At 33.1% G+C, this 18,352-nt stretch overlaps 3 protein-coding genes across 4 annotated transcripts; 2 read left to right on the top strand and 1 right to left on the bottom strand.

The window, feature by feature from the left end:
• Window positions 1-332: 332 nt before the first annotated feature.
• Window positions 333-8,573, top strand: LOC114177824 (ARM REPEAT PROTEIN INTERACTING WITH ABF2-like). The gene is made up of 22 exons (XM_028063390.2): window positions 333-429; window positions 514-599; window positions 1,725-1,754; window positions 3,164-3,376; window positions 3,474-3,661; window positions 4,233-4,405; window positions 4,572-4,692; window positions 4,766-4,840; window positions 4,941-5,035; window positions 5,212-5,287; window positions 5,379-5,486; window positions 5,934-6,062; window positions 6,357-6,425; window positions 6,575-6,634; window positions 6,740-6,863; window positions 6,953-7,098; window positions 7,190-7,253; window positions 7,359-7,435; window positions 7,555-7,619; window positions 7,689-7,806; window positions 7,904-8,028; window positions 8,119-8,573. The coding sequence occupies exons 4-22, from the start codon at window positions 3,169-3,171 to the stop codon at window positions 8,204-8,206; spliced, it is 2,109 nt and encodes a 702-aa protein (XP_027919191.1). The 5' UTR covers window positions 333-429; window positions 514-599; window positions 1,725-1,754; window positions 3,164-3,168; the 3' UTR covers window positions 8,207-8,573.
• A 1,213-nt stretch (window positions 8,574-9,786) lies between these two features.
• Window positions 9,787-14,055, top strand: EMB3129 (GTP-binding family protein). Its single transcript, XM_028066447.2, has 9 exons — window positions 9,787-10,020; window positions 10,185-10,334; window positions 10,427-10,543; window positions 11,558-11,701; window positions 11,791-11,877; window positions 12,306-12,421; window positions 12,890-13,071; window positions 13,317-13,374; window positions 13,486-14,055. The coding sequence occupies exons 1-9, from the start codon at window positions 9,901-9,903 to the stop codon at window positions 13,607-13,609; spliced, it is 1,098 nt and encodes a 365-aa protein (XP_027922248.1). The 5' UTR covers window positions 9,787-9,900; the 3' UTR covers window positions 13,610-14,055.
• Window positions 14,056-14,591: 536 nt separating this feature from the next.
• On the bottom strand, window positions 14,592-17,121 carry CYCP1;1 (cyclin p1;1). 2 transcript variants are annotated; one of them, XM_028066468.2, is made up of 4 exons: window positions 16,726-17,121; window positions 16,347-16,436; window positions 15,436-15,840; window positions 14,592-15,100 (listed from the first exon to the last, which is right to left on the bottom strand). In XM_028066468.2, the coding sequence occupies exons 3-4, from the start codon at window positions 15,831-15,833 to the stop codon at window positions 14,845-14,847; spliced, it is 654 nt and encodes a 217-aa protein (XP_027922269.2). In that variant the 5' UTR covers window positions 15,834-15,840; window positions 16,347-16,436; window positions 16,726-17,121; the 3' UTR covers window positions 14,592-14,844. The 2 variants fall into 2 exon arrangements, with proteins under 2 accessions (XP_027922269.2, XP_027922260.2); XM_028066459.2 differs by lacking the exon at window positions 16,347-16,436 and having other exon boundaries at window positions 16,726-17,117.
• Between the last annotated feature and the right edge of the window lie 1,231 nt (window positions 17,122-18,352).

Genomic DNA, 18,352 nt, shown 5'->3' with positions numbered 1-18,352 from the left:
ATCGATATTTATAAACTTAACAATCCTATAAATAGAGCCCTCAAAGTGGTCAGAATTTGTGGGTTAACCCGGCCCACTACGGGTTTGGACCGGGTTGTGTTAATTATTTTTGTACAAATTTCAGTATGGGTCAATTTTTGACCCGGCCCATCAAGAACCTGGTTCACTCGGGTTGAATCCGTGGTGAGTCAGGTTGGCCCACCAACCCGCATGGTGACAGACTTGGGCTTTGCAATGTTGATGTTGGACTGTTTTTTTAACCAAACTGGTGGGTTGGCAAATGGAAACCTAACTTCACTACAAATAAATAGTAAGGAGACTGAAACTGTATCTAACTCAAGGACCAACATCAATTGCGACTCAACAAGCTGATAAATCTGCATCTCTCACTCACTGTTAACTTGATTTTTTTTTTCTTCCATTCTTCTGGTATTATTTATTGATTATATAAGCAATCACTTTATAACCTCATGTTTTCTTCCCAGTTGTAATTTTTCCTATTTTTCTTTTCAGTTCAAGTGTTCACCGAACAATTAGGGTTCGTGCTCTGCATCATGTACCTGTTGATCTACTGAAGCTGCTTCGACAACAAATCCAAGGTATAACTAGTTTGCTGAAAAAAAACATTGCATTCTATAAAAGATTGGGTTCTTTTTTATTTTCATTCTTCTAGTATATAATAATGTTTTCATACTTTTCTTGAGATGCTTGTGGGTCCTATTGCACTCTTAAAAGAACTATTTAAATACTTTGAATATTATCCACATGAAATGCATACAAAATACCTTTTTAAGCTTTAAATATTTAAATGCATAAACAAGTACTTCTTTAATATTTGAATATTAAATAGCATGATCAATACTTGAAGTGCATGATTTATATAAATACAAAGTTGATATGATGAAATGGAAAAAAATGTTAACTTCCATAATTTATATTTATTGGTTTGTGTTTTTATTACATGCAATTCTCTCAAAGAATCAAATAATTAAGTTCTTACCATTTAAAATAATTAAGTTTATACTTTTAAAGTAAGTTATTTACTATATAGTTTTCATATTTTTTAATTAATTATTCAAAAAATATATAAAATAGTAATAATATAAATACACATACAATAGCATGAACTTTCCTAATAAATTAATAAATTCATAAACACGATGTTTTGAAAACTCAAATTTAATCATATAATAAAATTACGCTCATAGTTCAATTAAATAAAATTATCAATCAATCAACTGAAATTTCTATAATAATTACTGTTAACAATATACGAGGTAAGTGAAAAAATTCAATATACCCATCTCCATTAGATCAAACAGCATGCCATAAAGTTGTTTACAGAGCATAAAAAAAACTGACTATTATAATTTTAACATTAAATTAATTGATCATTTATCATTTTAAAACTATTTTATTCATTTCAAAAGTCAATTTATCACAATTTTAATTATGAAATTAGTATACACCCTATTTCAATGGATATCCTTATGTCTTAAAAACCTATAAGGCTATGCTCATATTAAACATCCTAATTGTTGGATTATGTGTGATTGGATATAAATTTTAAATTATGCTAGAAAGCTCTAACAATCCTTAAGCCCTTTATATAACTTACCTATAATTATTTGCATGGAATTGTGCACGTGAGTTTGATCTAAATCATCTGTAGTTTTTTAGAAAAAATGCACGCTGAAAATTCTTATTTATTATTGTATTCACAGGACTCTCGCTTAATCTGAAAGTTTCTCACGGTGAGTGTTTACTTTGTTAAATATTAGTTCATACTTCATAAAATATTAGTCATTCTTTTAGATTTGAATGAATGATTAATGATGTTACATTGTACAATTATTACAAAACAAAATGAATTCTGAAACAATAGATTATCAATATGTTAATGATAATTTGCATGATTCTTTACCACCAATCACATAAGAGAATGAGAATGAGTGTACCGATTTTGATAAAAAAAGTAAGAGATATAGGAGAACTAGGTTTAGGATCATTTTATAAAAATTGGTATAAAAGATGGTAAAGAAAAGGCGAAATGTAATACATGTGTTGCAGAATATGTTTCTGGTCGTACCAAAGTAGGGATCTCATCAATATTATGTCATTTGTAAAAGTGTATGTCCTAAAGAAATTAAAAGACAATAACATAGAAAAAATGATAATTGATCATGCTGGAAAAATTAATGTCTAGGAAAATTGACTAAATAGCTGTAAATAACTTTATTCAATGACTATTTTAGTTTAGGGAAATTGACCAAAAATCTATAAATACTACTTAATATTGGAATAACTTACCTAATTCATACATTTAATATTGGTTATATCAGAAACAGAAAATTATTAAGTTAAGCAAATGAGAGTATTTTGTTAATGATTTTTCTTTCAAGGTGCACTCAAGCTCAAATCAAATTACTCAACAACAATAACGACACAAGGGTTTCAACTTCGTCGTCTAAAAACTCTTCGATCAATGAATTCTAGTAATAACAAATAAAGATTAAAATCACTATTTTCCCTCGATGTTTGTATTTGTGTATTTAATTTTATTGTTATACGGTACATATATATTTCTACATTTCCATTCTATTGAAACAAAAACAGTTATGTTTTTTTTTTTTTAAGAAGCTAAATGATATTTTTTACTGATCATTTTATGATAAAAGATTAAAGTGGAAGTAAATATTTTCCCAAAAATAAATTAAACCGAGAGAAAGAAAAACTTTTTCAAAATCTCCATTAGACTATATTTAACAGAGTAATAACTAATTAATTATGTAATTTTTTTAAAACACTTTCCCTGAAAAAATCACAAATATCAAATATGTTACCTGATTTTTTGTAACGGCTCAAATGAAAAGTAAAAATATCATGATGCCCTTAGTTAGAGGAAATTTACTAATTACTCAAATGAAAAAAGAGTAAAAATTCATAATTTAAGATAATTCATATATTCAAATTTATAAAATGACAAGACAGGATGTGCTGCAATGATCTGGCGGGAAAGCTAGCGCCAAAACTCAAATTAAAACAAAGCCTTATATAAGAGACCCATGGATCTTGTTCTTTGATGGTTTCTTTCGAAGTCTGAGATTTCCCTCCAATTTTTTTCCATCTTCTACCTTCTGCATCTCTTTTATCTCTTTTCAAGATTCCATGGAAAGCCCTCACTCTCCGTCAAGGGGCTTGAAGCGTAAGCCGGAAGGAGATCTAAGCCCGGACCCAACGGATTCGGAGGCGCCGTGCCTCACGTCAAAGATCAGGAAGAAGATTCTACATCAGGTTTCTCTCCTTAATTCCGCTGCCTCAGATTGCGCCACCGTTAAGAGAGCAATTTACAACCTATCTGTACTCGCGGAAAACGGTACATTTGTGTTTTTTCGTTGTTAACTGCTTTGATTTGTGCATGTTCTGTTACTGAATCTAATGTTTTTCTTTCATTGCTGCTTCTTTTTCATCAGAGGATCTTGCAGATGATGTACTTGATTGCGGTACTGTCCCTGCTCTGGTGAGGCATCTTCAACTGTCAGATGCAGGGAATGCTGCTGATGATAAGCCGGATAAATGTTATAATGACGGAGTTACCGAGCATGACAAGTTTGAGGTAGCCAAAGGATGTTCGCTCATGATTGAGCTTCTGGCCGTCAAAGTAATTAATTTCTACTATTCTTTTCACTTTAGTAATTGAGCAGTTTGGGTGATTTTCTTGGAAACATGTAATGGTTGGAGACATGTAATGGAATTTTGATTGTTTGCCTTTGATTTTCCATTGAAATTAGAACCTGTCTCAATCTGTATTGTATAAAATGACTTGTATTAGGATAATGGAGTATTTATTTATTAATGTTATTTGTCATATATCGGATGGAGAACACTTATATACTATATTGTAGGACATAAATTGTTGTTTTTAACATGTGATTGTTGTTTTTAACATGTAATTGTTGTTTTTAACATGTAATTGTTCTAGTACTGTTGTTAGTGTTTATGTGCTGAAGAGAAATGACTTATACTTTTAACAAAGTGCGTAGCAGGTTTGTGTTGGTTTCTTAATGTTTCAACTAGAATGACTTTCACTCTTAGTCATGACAATTTTATAGAACGACTAGTCAATTTTAATAGATGTAATTGTTGACTATTTTAATACATTTTTCATTGTTTAAAGGTTGGTAACATTTGAATTCTGATTTTATTTTTGCTTTACTTTCATCGTGAAACAGCAAGAGCATCAGGACCTCATTGTAGGTGCCGGAGTCTTGCCTTGTCTAGTAGAATCTTTAAAGAGACACAAGCTCGGTACTATTTCTGAACCACTCGTTAATCTTTTAAAGAGAGCAGCTGATGCAATAACAAGCTTAGCTCATGAAAATGATGATATCAAGACCCGTGTCAGGTTTTTCTCTCTTTTTTTTAATCTTCAGTACTTTCAATAATATATATATATATATATATATATATATATATATATATATATATATATATATATATATATATATATATATATATATATTCATTCTACAAATGTATTCGTTATCCTTATATAGATATGTTATATTCAGGAGGGAAGGTGGTATACCTCCTTTGGTTGAGTTGCTTGAAATCAATGATGTTAAAGTGCAGAGAGCAGCCGCACGGGCCTTGCGAACCCTTGCATTCAAAAATGATGGCAATAAAAATCAGGTAGTTAATTTCCTGCATTAAAGATGTGATAAATTTTGTTGTCTTGGTTGTTTACAAGATATAAAAACTGCAGATAGTTGAATGCAATGCATTACCCACTCTTGTACTAATGCTTGGATCGGAGGATACTAAATTACATTCTGAGGCGGTAAGATGCTTGAATGGCTTTACATGATTAATGTATTTGTTAGTCTGTTGTTGCTTGCAGAGTTCCACTACTAACACAACTTAATTTACGCTTTTTGTAGATTGGTGTGATTGGAAATCTGGTCCACTCTTCGCCAAATATCAAGAAAGATGTTCTTTTAGCTGGTGCTTTACAACCTGTCATTTGTTTACTAAGGTATCGTTGTGCTTCAATCTTAGATTTCTCTGTTAGAAATCAATAGAAGAAAAAATATATGCTTTTCAAACATTTTAGTAATTTTTTGAAAGTGAGTTATTGCTTTATTGTTATTGTTTAGTAATTTGTACTTTTCCTTCTAAGTAACCTTCGTTAGTCTATAATTTCAATTATAGTTCCTGTTGTTCGGAGAGCAGAAGAGAAGCAGCCCTTTTACTTGGTCAGTTTGCAACGACAGATTCGGATTGCAAGGTAGATTAAGTAGTTTTGAAAACTTGTAAAACGATTAATCAGTTGCTACTAAAGTCCACTTATTGACTTCCGTATTTTTTGGTTCATACAGGTTCATATTGCCCAACGAGGGGCTATTCCACCATTGGTTGATATGCTGAAGTCTTCTGATGCTGAGCTTCAAGAAATGTCATCTTTTGCACTTGGGAGGTTGGCACAGGTGATTTCTAGAATCAACAAACATTTAGCCCTGTGGTTATAAAACGTAATATAGAATTGAAGAATCCAAATTGATTTTTTTATTATCATAACATAACAGTGCCTGATCAGCCCGGTCTAGGATTGTCAATTAATCAAGTATTCAAATATAAACTTTGATGAGCATTATACTCTTTACCCATGGTACATCATTTTTTGGGTAACATATTCCTCAAGTTACCTCTGATCTGATTTCTATAATAATTAAAATAATGATTATCTATAACTTTCGTAGAGTTGTTATGCGTCACTATTTCGAATTGATTACTAAAGTTGTGTGTTTATAATGTAGCATACGCAACCTTGTATGTTTAAAGTTCTTGGCTTCTGTAATATTATGCACTGGTTTTTTTACTCTTGCCATTTTCTATCATAACTTTATATTTTGCACATGTCGTTCCAATGTTAGGACTCGCACAATCAAGCTGGTATTGTTCATAGTGGAGGTATAGAGCCTTTGCTTAAACTTCTTGACTCAAAGATGACGCTTGTCCAACAAAATGTTGTTTTTGCTCTCTATGGTCTTGCTGATAACGAGGTGAAGTTAATCTCCTTGTTCATTTCTCCGTCAACAATGTTTGTTGTTCTTTAAAATTATTATAGAGTGGTGAATCTTTATTAAAATATTTTGGAGAGACAATTTATTTGTAGATGCAGAAAAAAGATTTAGAGGCCACATATACAAAATATACTGTATATATGTGTGTGCATGTATGTATGTAAAAGCAATTGGAGACGTAGTCTCTCACATCCGAGAAAGCTCCGCCACTGCATTGATGCACAGTGATAATATGATATGCTGTCACTGATGTAACGACTTTTTTTATGATAGGACAATGTTGTTTGCATTGTTAAGGCTGATGGCTTTCAAAGACTGAAGACTGGAAATTTCAAGAGTCAAGTATGTTGATTTATTCTTCTTTGTGATAAGAGTAATAAATTTGCACTTAATACATGATTACATTTCTAAATGATAACTTTGTAATTAATGGAATACACAACTCCTCACTCACTAAGTGGATTTTCTTGTGATTGTCACTTAACTTGCAGCAAACTGTAGAGTGTGCAGTGAAGGCGTTAAAAAGATTAGAGGAAAAGACTCAAGGGCGAGTGAGTTTTCTTGCAAACTCTTTGCGGGTGACTTGTATATGTTTTCCATTTATTTTAATTGTACCGTATTGGATAGTTTTTTTTATATCTATTCCTCTTTGGCAGGTGTTGAAACACCTAATACGTCTTATGTGCTACCCTGAAGAAAAGGTTCAAAGACGTATAGTTATTGCTCTTGCGTACTTATGTTCTCCTCGTGATATTAAAACTATATTCATTGACAATAGTGGTAAATAATTGATATCTGCATTTTCTTTTTATTTCTCACTCACCGTATATTGTACATGCGTTTCATTCAGCATTACTCTAAATTTCCAGGGTTAAATTTGCTGATGGACATGCTTAAATCTCCAAACGTAAATCAGAAGGGTGATGCTTCAGCTGCGCTTCACAATTTAGCTGCCAAAGCCCATACTTCTGTTGTCTCCCTTTTTGAACTTCCTCCTCGATCACCAAATCAACAGGTACTTTACTCTTCTCTTGTGGGGCTTAGCACGTTTTCGTTGACGTTTTCTTTGTCATAATTTTTTTGTTAACCAATAATATTTGCTGCAGATGTACTTGGGCGAGGAATATGTAAACAATCCAAAACTTTCTGACGTTACATTCCTGGTTGAAGGTGGAGTATCTGCTGTGAAATTTTCTCCTGTTATTAATTTTGTTTACTTTCTATGCTCACTGGTTTCGATATACGATCTAATGTACTTTGTTTTCCTTTCTTCAGGTAAAAGCTTTTATGCTCATAGAGATTGTTTAGTTTCTTCAGACATATTTCGGGCTATGTTTGATGGCAGTTATAGGGTAAGCATTAATTGATTAGTTGGTTGTATTGTGCTTTGGTTTTAAGTCCTAAATTTTTTATTTAGTGTGACATGGTCTACCAATAAAAGAATTTCATCCCTTTTTGAATTCTGGTGCAGGAGAGGGAAGCAAACAATGTACTGATTCCAAATATAAAGTGGAATGTCTTTGAATTGATGATGAGGTGCATTTTTAGCCATCTTTTCCTTTTCTTTTTGTAATATCGCAACTAATTTTACGTTGATACTTCTAGATTTATATATACTGGAACGGTAGATGTCAGTTTGGATGTGGCTAAGGATCTCCTCAGAGCGGCAGATCAGTATCTTCTGGACGGTCTTAAGCGTATTTGTGAATGTGCTATTGTTCAGGTACACCAAAATTGCGTTTCATGATTTGTTTCTTTTATATAGAAAGCTTTTATAATCGCTTAATTTTATCTGAAGGCTAACCAATTTAATTTTATAGGAAATTTCAGTGGAAAATGTTGTACCACTGTACAAGATGGCTGAAGACTTCAATGCTGCTTCATTAAGAAATGCATGCATACTGTTTATGTTGGAGAACTTTAATGTACTGAGTCGTGAACCATGGTATGTTATAATTTTTACAATCTGGACAGTACTTCCAAACTTCATTTCATTCATCATTCTAATATATATTTTCACCTTTTCAATATGCAGGTATAGTACAGTGTTACGTCACGTTCTACCAAACATATGCATGTTCTTCTCAGATTTACTTGCCAAATCTAATCCAGCAGACTTGTGAGAACTCCTAGATTTGAACCATGACTGGAGGGAAAGGCGAAACAATGTACAAAGCTGTAAATTTTAGTTGGATATAGAAGGCTCAGTGATGGATCTTTTGAGAGAGCGGGTATAATCAGATCATTCTTTATTTTAGTGTATGCAGTGGGGAATAGTAATTTTGTTTGATTAAGTAAAATATATTAATTTATTATTTTTACAGTCATGAACTCTTCACCTCAATGGAATCCTCCTTAGGATCTGTCTTTGAAGGAACTGCTAAGGAAAGCTGACTTATATCCAAAGTCGTAGTCAAATTCATGAATGTTATCTCAAGCTGTGAACAATTGGGCAGTCTTACAACTGAATTGAAATTTCATTCTCCAAAAGGCATGCCTCTATTCCATTATGAGTGGCCATCAAACTTTAGAGAAATATTAATATTATTAGTAATCATTGTTCTAATTCTTGAACTTTACTAAATCTGACAATAAGCCACTATAACTGCTTTTTTAAATTCAATAATCACTACGTTGTAGCAATTAAATTAGTAATTAATAAAGTATTTAATTCTGAATATCTATGATATTTCTATTAAATTATTACATACAGATATTGAGACTTGGGTAAAATACTTGCAATCATTTTCATAAAAAATTTGCAAGTAATTAGGTGCTGAATAAAATATGTATCACATAATATATTTTATCATTAAAAGGAATTGATTGAGTTAAAATAATTGAACTTTCTTCTCCGGAGAAAGTTAGAGGTGAAAGTTTTACATCGTTTTTTTTTGTTTTATAATTTTGTTTTTCCAATTTTTTTTACCTTTTTTTTCTTTCTTTCTTCTGTTGGAAACAAAAACACCATTAGAATTTTTTTTCCATCATGTTTATTTTTATCTAATTGTTGGCCTGTGTTTGTCATACTCTTTGAAGTGATTTTCAGCATCTCTTTAATCCATTCATATTAAATTCGTATTCTTTTCATCTAAAAAATTCTAATAACACTAACTCTAACAATGAATAAGTAATTTCAACTCATAAAGAAGTATATTTAGGGATGGCAGACTTCTAGTTCGCTGTAAAAAATGTCAGTTTGAATATTTAAACCCGTTAACTTGCAGACCCTACATAACTTGGGAACGGGTAATTTGTCCCATCTCATCTCACAATCCACATTAAATTGCTTTTCTTTTATTTTTTTTATGTTATATAACTATATAACTATATATATATATATATATATATATTATTTTTTTTTTATTTTCATAATCATCAATATACAAGTGCAGATTTTGTTTCATAAATTATTTTAATATTATCTTTCATAATATGTTTCCCTACTTACTTATAATAAATAATAAATTATTAATTTTTTTGTAATTATTATACTTGTAATATATCTTTGTTTCTATAAAATATTTAAACTAAGATTAAAAAATTATAAACTTTTTTTTAGTTTTTAAAAATTTATATGAATCATCATGTAAACTTACAAACATTTGAGACCTATTAACTCAAAATACAAATACTTATACCCAATTTATATGAATGGCCAACCTGAGCGTGTTACATAAAGAAAACCGAAGTGTTCAAAGATTTTGGTAAGATAAAAAGAAAAAATCTACTCTCCTTTCAATTGACACGTCTTTCGTTCTCCTTCAGTATTATCCCAAACAAAAGAGTTGAGAGTGAGTAGTCGAACAGCACAGTGATGAGTGTTCAGTTATCAGGTTTATGGGTCCCCAACTCTCCGTCAATTCCCACAAACTTCCTTCCCAACCGTGGCAGATTCTCCGTATCGGCTCTCTCATCCCAATCCCCCACTATTCAGGCAACCCTTTTTCCCCTTTTCACTCAGCTTTCTATCTTTTTCCGATACACTTTCACCTCCCGAGATTGCATCTCGCGGGTTTTGTTATTTGTGTATGTGTTACTGCTTGAAAAATTCAAGTTTTCATCTTTTTTTTCGTAATATATTCAGTTTTTTTGATGCAGATAATTGGTGTGGGAGGCCCCAGTTGGAGGGATAATGGATATGGCAATCCCAGCGGCAACTTATTTGATGGGTTTCAAGAAGAGAGTGATCATTGGAGTGACCTGGACACTGATCTTTATCACTGGACAAAGACATTGCGCCCTGTGCAGGTAAGGTATTTGTTTATGTGTCTCCCCATTAATACGCACTGTGTACTGTTGCATTAGTGCAAAATTTCATATTCTTGTGGGGCATGTGGCAGTGGTTTCCTGGTCATATTGCAAAAGCAGAAAAAGAACTGAAGGAGCAGCTCAAGTTGATGGATGTTGTGATAGAGGTGCGGGATGGACGAATTCCCATGTCCACAAGTCATCCACAGGCAAGTATCTTTCTTTCTTTTTTAAAATTTAAAAATATTAACTTTGTTAAGTATCCGCCTAAAATTGACATGAATGATGTTTGTGCTTTACTTTTGTTGATAGAACGATAAAACTATACCTACTCTTATGCTATGAAGAAGGCGGCATATAATATGCTAAAACTGGCTTTGAAACTTTCATATTTTGCATTGATCGTTACACATTACAGAACCCAAATTAAATAGCTAGCTAAATGAATGACAACCCTATAAGTGTCATCATCTAGTGTTTAGGGAATTAAGATTAACGTAAAAAATAGTAGTATAAATAACTTCTCAAGCCCAACCAATAAAATCATTTAGCCATTTAATTTTATCTCTTGTTATCTTGAACTATCGTTTAAATAATAGTATAAATAACCTATCGTTTATCCTTTGCACCCATTGTTATCTTGAACTAAGAGCCTATTTGAACAAACTTCTCAGCACACACAGAAATAGGAAGTAAAGTGAGTTAAACTAATTCAATATATGAAAATCAACTTCTACACTTCCCTTGTGGGAATGTTGGTGGGGAAAAAAAATTTGAGGTGCATAACTTGATTCCTTTTGTTTTCTTGTTCTTCTTGAGAAGTATATCCAAATTAGCTGTGATTGCTTTAGTAGAACTTTTTTATGTTTTCCTCACTCCTTCGCATTATTTAAATCCAAAGAGGTTTTCTTTTATCATCTTCAATTTGGTTGAAGAAATATATACTTGTTTCTTGCAGTTCTATATTGTTGGTCTTAGTGTCTTTATTTAACAAGTAATTTAGTTATAAAGTGTTACAGTCATTTTACTCAGTTTCTTTGTTTTATGAATAACAGTTTATTTTTTTGTGTCTATCCTAAAAATTTTTACTAATGTCACAGAATTTTGGGACATTAAGTCTTAGTACACGTACGAGACATTACATCCCAATACCATATTAAGGCCACGTGTTCTAGGATGACTCATTCCTAGACTTCATCTTACTGTTACTTCTTCTTTTGTAGATGGATGTATGGCTTGGAAATAGAAAGAGAATTTTGGTTTTAAATAGAGAAGACATGATATCAACTGCAGATCGCAATGCTTGGGCAGATTATTTTACTAGGAATGGCACAAAGGTTGTCTTCTCCAATGGGAAGCTTGGAATGGTATTGAAACAATATCTTTCTTTCTACCATAGCTCTCCGTATTCTGAAGTTTCATGTACAGGATGCCTGATCACGTGTTATCAGTACAGGGAACGATGAAGCTAGGCCGATTGGCAAAGGAATTAGCAGCTGATGTAAATGTTAAGCGTAGAGCCAAAGGTCTACTTCCTCGAGCGGTGGGTTCCTCCTAGCAATTGCATACCCATTTTTTATTGTCTTTTCTTTTGTTCATTTTCTTATGCCAAGTCTATAGTAAAAGTCCTACTTTTCTTTCTCAAAGGATAAGGAAAAAATACCTTTTATCTGAGAAAGAAATAAATGTACTGTGTGCACACTAGCTTTGGCTTTTCTCTTTCTCACTTGTAACTTAAAAGGGCTACTTTTCCATCTAAAAAAATAACACATGGTTTCCTAGAGAAAGAAAGAGATAAGTACCTTCTTGTTTTCACAAGTCACAACACTCTTTCTCATTGATCCGTTGTTCTCTAATTTAAAATGTGCTCAGTAAATTGTATGATAAATAAAAATTTGCCTGATTGTTGTCATTCACTTGAATGTCTCCCAAATTATTATTATTTAAAGAATGAATGCTACTGTTTAATAGATTCGAGCTGGAATAGTTGGATACCCTAATGTTGGAAAATCATCTTTGATCAACCGTTTGTTAAAGCGAAGAATGTGCCCAGCAGCTCCCAGGCCTGGAGTTACAAGAGAGTTGAGGTAGGTTATTCATTTTGTTTTACTAAATAGTTATTTTTATTGAGAATTTAGGAGCATTTAAAATTTGCAGCAATTTTTTTTTATTCATAAATTAATTTGTTTTTTGTTTAACCTATTATTCAAACTAGCTTCAGTACTTTTAAGTTTGTATGGCATCTATTCTTTATTCTTAAATGACAACTAAAATGAGAAAAAAGGAATGCACTACAAAATCTCATGGATGCATCCTGTCCTCTGAATTTCATCAGTAAATTTTATCCCAAATGTTGAAAATTATAGCTTCTGTTTTTTTTTTTTTGCTCAACTGACGAAAACGTTAACGATTTACATAGTACATTCTGTTCAAGTGCAAATGGCTTCAAAAATCAGTTTCCTACAAAAGTATGCTGCAACTAATTTGTTCCGACTTGGTTTCTCATTATAAGTGCTGAATATGTAATTTGTCATATTTCTTTCTTAATGTGATAGGTGGGTTCGTTTTGGGAATGATCTTGAACTGCTGGATTCTCCTGGGATACTCCCAATGCGAATCAGTGATCAGTCAGCTGCTATAAAACTCGCCATATGTGATGATATTGGAGAGAGGTCCTATGATGTGGCTGATGTTGCTGCAATTCTTGTGCAGATGCTCACAAAGCTTCCCACAGTAGGTATGTGACGTGACAGAATCCTATTTTAGTTGAGAAAAACTTCTGTTTCTAGAACTCAGTTAGTGGTTTTCTTTCTCATGGGTACCTTATGATATTAATGTCAACTGTTTCACTGACATTTTACGCGATATGCTTTCCAACGTTTTTTCTGTTTATAAAGTGATACAGCGCTGTGGTCAATATTGCATTGTTTGATATCTCTTTCCTCTAAAACTACGGATTCTCAGTCTTTGTTTTGATTGCAGGAGGAGACACCCTTCGTAAACGGTACAAAATTGATGTAGATAGTCAAAGTGGTAAAATGTATGCGATTTTTTTTTAATTCACATTGATACATGTCTTGCATTTAGAGTTTAGACAGTGCTAATGTTTCTTCTTAACATAATACAGCGTGTTTTATTTACTAAATTGCAGATTCATAGAGAAGCTTGCAGTTCGAATATTTAATGGAGATGTTCATCAAGCAGCATTCCGTGTCCTAGCAGATTTTAGAAAAGGTAAGTTTGGTTGGACGGCACTGGAGAGGCCCTCTAGGTGAAAACACATGTTTGCATAAAACCAGAATTCTCCGAAGCTTGATTTGAAAATTATGAGACTTCCTGGAACTGACTGCAGAAGACAACTCCAGATGAATGTGGATATTGTGGTTATGAATGGATGGCATTGTGGAAGAGAAAGATGAATGTTCCCATAATACTACATTTGGAGCCTTGAGGCACACGAAAGAAAGGATTGAAAGCCATTTTTTGCTATGTAATTTGGTATCATGCATCACCGTGTCTGTATATAACTAGTAGTGTGCTTTGGGATGGGAGTTTGTATGCATCAAGCATATTTGGTAGTATATATTTAATCATTATAGGGAGATGTTTTTAAAAATTAGGGTTGATGCTTTTACTTTTTGAATGATCTTCTAGCTCATATTGCTAAATAGATAAACATGGTTGAGCCAAAGCAATAAAATGGTAAAGACGAAATGGTGTAGCTTTGCGCGGTTACATACATATACTACCTGATCTTGCCCCCACCTATCTTTCAGGGTGCAGTGGTGTAGCTTTGCTCTTGCGGCCAAAAAAAATCACATTCCGTGGAGCTGGAACACGGTACCGATTATGGGTCTAGGATTAATTATATACCATGAAGATGTAATACTATTAAAAGATAGCTTTGATAAATGACTTTTGAACCAATGGCAATCCGATAATCTATTCATTTACATTCTTAACCTCATAATACTTTAAGCCACTCACCTTTTTTATATTTGGTGATTCTTTGTCTAAATCTCAAGGAATAAAATCACAATGTTTGCCAGCATAGTAACACTTACCTTGAGAAGGGGGAAAAGTGGATACCAAGTGGGAATATATGAATGGTATATATACTTCGTCCATTGGAGTTTCGGAGATCCTTAGAAAGTGCCGCTTATTAACAGTTTTGTGCTGTCAATAAGTTATCTAAAGCGTTGATGGAGTCCACTCTTTACAGTGCTTACCGTCAAGGCCATAACACATCCAACCAGGTACTAAAGCAAAGTCAAATGAATTGTAAGGAATAAAATTTCATCACAATCTCTGTGGTTCCAAGCTTGCAATTACAAACAAGGGGCAAACAAAATACAAAAAAAAAAAAAAAAACAAGTAAAACCAACCACAATCGTGTCCGTAAAAGAATGGTTGAATTGTATACAACAATCTTTTCTCTCTTTGAAACACTTCAAATTTCAATGTCCCCGTTAATTGCGGACAGCTATATTACATTGTTGCAGCCATATTTTTATCTTGCAATTGTGGAAGCACAAGTAGGGTCGTCTTTGTTTGACCAGCTTTCTTTAATTCGACAAGCCTGCATTGGCCTTTCAATTTGTAGTGTTTCTGCTGCTTCCTTTTCCAATTGCCTACAATATCTTCCAAACGTGTCTACACTAACCTGAAGTCTAAAATCTACTCCAAACAGAAAACTCATCTCCAACCTGTTTAATTCAGATGTGCTCACTCCCCCAACTTTTGCATAGTAAGCATTATTGTAGAATCTGTAAACCAAACGCCAAAGTAAGCTAACAGCTTCTGCTGAATGAATCAAATATAGACAATGACAACAACTACTCAAAATGGTGAAAGTATGAAAAACCATTCTTTTTCTTTAAAAACATATTTTTTGTCAAATATATAATTGATTCCCCATACTTAACACTGTTAAGGTTGTCATTATCAACCGACTATAGCAGTTACTGATAAATATAACCATATCAGGCCCACAAACAGATAAGTTTTACATATAACATTTCCATATCACCACAAGATACATAACGCATACAACGACAGCTAGATATTATGTGCGCTTGTTCAATTTAAAACTTGCACTTACGCGTCATCTATAAACTTTGCGGCTAGCATAATGCTTGTTATCAAAAGCCGGTGCACATTAAGTGAAGTCAATTTCATTTCTGTGTGCTGAATAAATCTATCCACATATATGTGTGCCACAACAAAGCAAGAGGGGCTGCAACCTGAGTACTTGAATATACGATCAATGTACTTACGAACACTCAGAGTAGGAGCTCTTAAACCATGAAATACTGTGACAACATCTTTTATGTGATTTGCCTCCAATAGCGTTTCATTTCTCAGAACTAATCTCTCAAGAACAGAAGAGAGAAGTGATAAAACCCGAGGAACTCCTACTCCTTTATCTGTTTCCTTAAGCCCCAATGAAAGGTACATATCTGAGCTTACATCCTCAGTTTCAACCGCAAGACTCCCCATATCCAATCTGCAGACAAATGAACATGATAGACTTAGCGTTGAATGTCAAGGCACAAAAAAGAGAAGCAACAATATTAATAGATTCAAAGAGAAAAAGTGTGTGAGCTAAGTTCAGCTGAACATTTTCCCAAACACGCCACAAGTGCTTAGAACAAAAGAATAACAATCTATGAACATAGCCAGAAAAAGAGTTCTGCCCCTCCCTCCCCAAAGAAAATAAAACTGACTCATCCTATGTGTTCCAAAATCTTCTGATCTGAAGTACTCGGAGAGAAGTTCTAATCCTATATATAGTCTCAGTCAAGACACAACTTGATCTTTCGTTAGATCTGAACAACCCCTTCATTGATTATCTAGCTCGAGCAACCTAAAACATACTATTCCCCAGATCTCGAGTCTCTTGTCCCAAACCACGAACCAAAAACAACAAGTCCACTCCACTCGAACCAATTCTCTATCTCCTTAACATAAACAAGAATTGATAATTGTCTCAACAAACAAAGAATAACATACCCAATTTGTTCATTCCCGTAATCTCTGCATATCAGCCCCACCCAGATCTCAAAGTCACCAACTTTACTTCCACCCCGCCACCCCCAGAAGCTAAACCGCAAAGATTGCCGCAAATTTCGTTACAGAGACAAAACTTTTAGCTCGTGTCAGGTAAACACACTCCACAAAATCCTCCCCCCAGAAAACGAGAGACACACAGAAAGAACGAAGAACAGAAAACAACCCAGCCTTGACCAACGAAACCAGCCAGAGAAAAGTGAAAGACAAGACTAAAAAACAGAAACAAGAAATCCCCAGCAGAAGGAAAAGAAAAAAGCAACCTACGCTGCAAGTACAATGCAAGTAGCGAGGAAAAGAGGTAAAAAGATGTGAAACTCACAAGATTGTGAAGTACTAAGGGATTGCTATATCTTGCGGTAGGGCTGTGTGGTGTTTGTTCTTCATAAGGGTGAGGCAGAGGAACAGTGGTGCTGCGAACACAGATAGATCATGTCTTTCTCCCCACCCAAACGGACTCCAACATTCTGTGTGAACAGAAACAGTTGACAGTGTTGTGTCTTTGTAGGATTTGTTCACACAACAACACAACACAACACAAGGATTTCTTCCTTCAATTAATCCCGGAACCTTCTTCCTCTCTCAACAGATAGCGTCGGTAATGTATGCATTCCACCACTGTCATATCATATCATGCCAAAGCCAACATGTCCCAATACCATTCATGTTCCACAGGAAACTCTTTTTAATGCTTTCAATTATATAATTTTAGTCCCACCTTCTTTGAAACAACTTTCTTAATATATATGTATTTTATATATACATATGCACCCGTTATTACAAACTTTTCCAACATCACAAATCCTGTTATACAGGAGTTTATCAATGTAAAATTAACCAATTGACATTTTTTTTTTAAGAAAACAAAGAACTCATAACCACAACGGATTATTTTTATATAATTAAATGAGACAATAATTCTTAGTTAAAAATATTTTACTAGAATATCAGTATAAATTTGTTTTCTGAAGATTAAAGAATAAATGAGATCCATATTGTAACAAAAAAAGAGTTTATAGGTGTTGTGGGTACAGTGAAAAATTGGATATGCTAGTGATGTCACAGAAAGAAGAAACTAGCTTTATACGCAATTTGGCCATTGTTAAAGCACCACAATACAAATAAAAAACAGTCTTTTTTCCAAAATGTTCTTGCTGCTACCACACATTTATAGATACATTTTTTTCTTTTAAATTTATTTGATTGAGATGCGTAATGAACTATCATGTCCTATAGTGGAATCTGAATACAGTGATTCTGGATAATTTAATCTTTAATGTTACATAAAGCAGACAAGAACATCTGTGAAAGGTCAAATATTCCCACAGGAAAGATTAAGAATTTAATTTCAACATGTTAATAGTATTAGTATAAATGCACGTTAGGCGATTTTAAAGACCATAAGTGTATAGTTAGTGAGTCATAACCGATTATGATTAAGAATAACAATGATGATAAAAAAAAAAAGTGGAAGATGATAAGAAAGATAAATGCCTTGTGACTCAGTTTTGGTCACTAAAATATTTGCTTTTCACTTTCTTTCTTTCTTGCCGTACTTTTTTTTATTGCTGCTTATTTGGACCGCGCTTTTCACCTTTTTTTTTTCCTCAATCGTTGTATATTATTTTTCGCTAAATTTCTCAAAATAAAAAATGTCTGAACAATGCATTTGTTTGTTTGTGTGGTTGTGCAATCGCTTTGTAGGTTAATAGCTTAATTAATCTCTTGTTTTATATTTCATAATAATTTCAATAAAAAAAATGGTGTTACGTCGAAATACTACTTTCCTTTGGGACCAATAATTTTGTCAATTTAAATATAATGACAATAACGATTTTGAAAGGCAAAGTTATAATGTGAAGAAAGTGATGTAGTTTTTGTGTATTCACGAGTGATGTAGCTATTTGCATGCCACGACATCGTTTTATCATTTCTTTCTGGTACGTACG

The sequence above is a fragment of the Vigna unguiculata genome, chromosome 1 (assembly GCF_037176805.1).
Source record: "Vigna unguiculata cultivar grain cowpea cultivar isolate G323 ecotype 2 chromosome 1, ASM3717680v1, whole genome shotgun sequence".
Taxonomy (NCBI): domain Eukaryota; kingdom Viridiplantae; phylum Streptophyta; class Magnoliopsida; order Fabales; family Fabaceae; genus Vigna; species Vigna unguiculata.
This window is presented reverse-complemented; position numbering and strand designations above follow the sequence as displayed.

Coding starts and splice junctions, on each gene's coding strand:
- LOC114177824 (XM_028063390.2), top strand. CDS start 3,169: ATGGAAAGCCCTCACTCTCCGTCAAGGGGCTTGAAGCGTAAGCCGGAA. Junction 4,841..4,940: donor CTAAATTACATTCTGAGGCG/GTAAGATGCTTG, acceptor CGCTTTTTGTAG/ATTGGTGTGATTGGAAATCT. Junction 5,487..5,933: donor CACTTGGGAGGTTGGCACAG/GTGATTTCTAGA, acceptor TTCCAATGTTAG/GACTCGCACAATCAAGCTGG.
- EMB3129 (XM_028066447.2), top strand. CDS start 9,901: ATGAGTGTTCAGTTATCAGGTTTATGGGTCCCCAACTCTCCGTCAATT. Junction 11,878..12,305: donor AAGGTCTACTTCCTCGAGCG/GTGGGTTCCTCC, acceptor ACTGTTTAATAG/ATTCGAGCTGGAATAGTTGG. Junction 12,422..12,889: donor GGAGTTACAAGAGAGTTGAG/GTAGGTTATTCA, acceptor TTAATGTGATAG/GTGGGTTCGTTTTGGGAATG.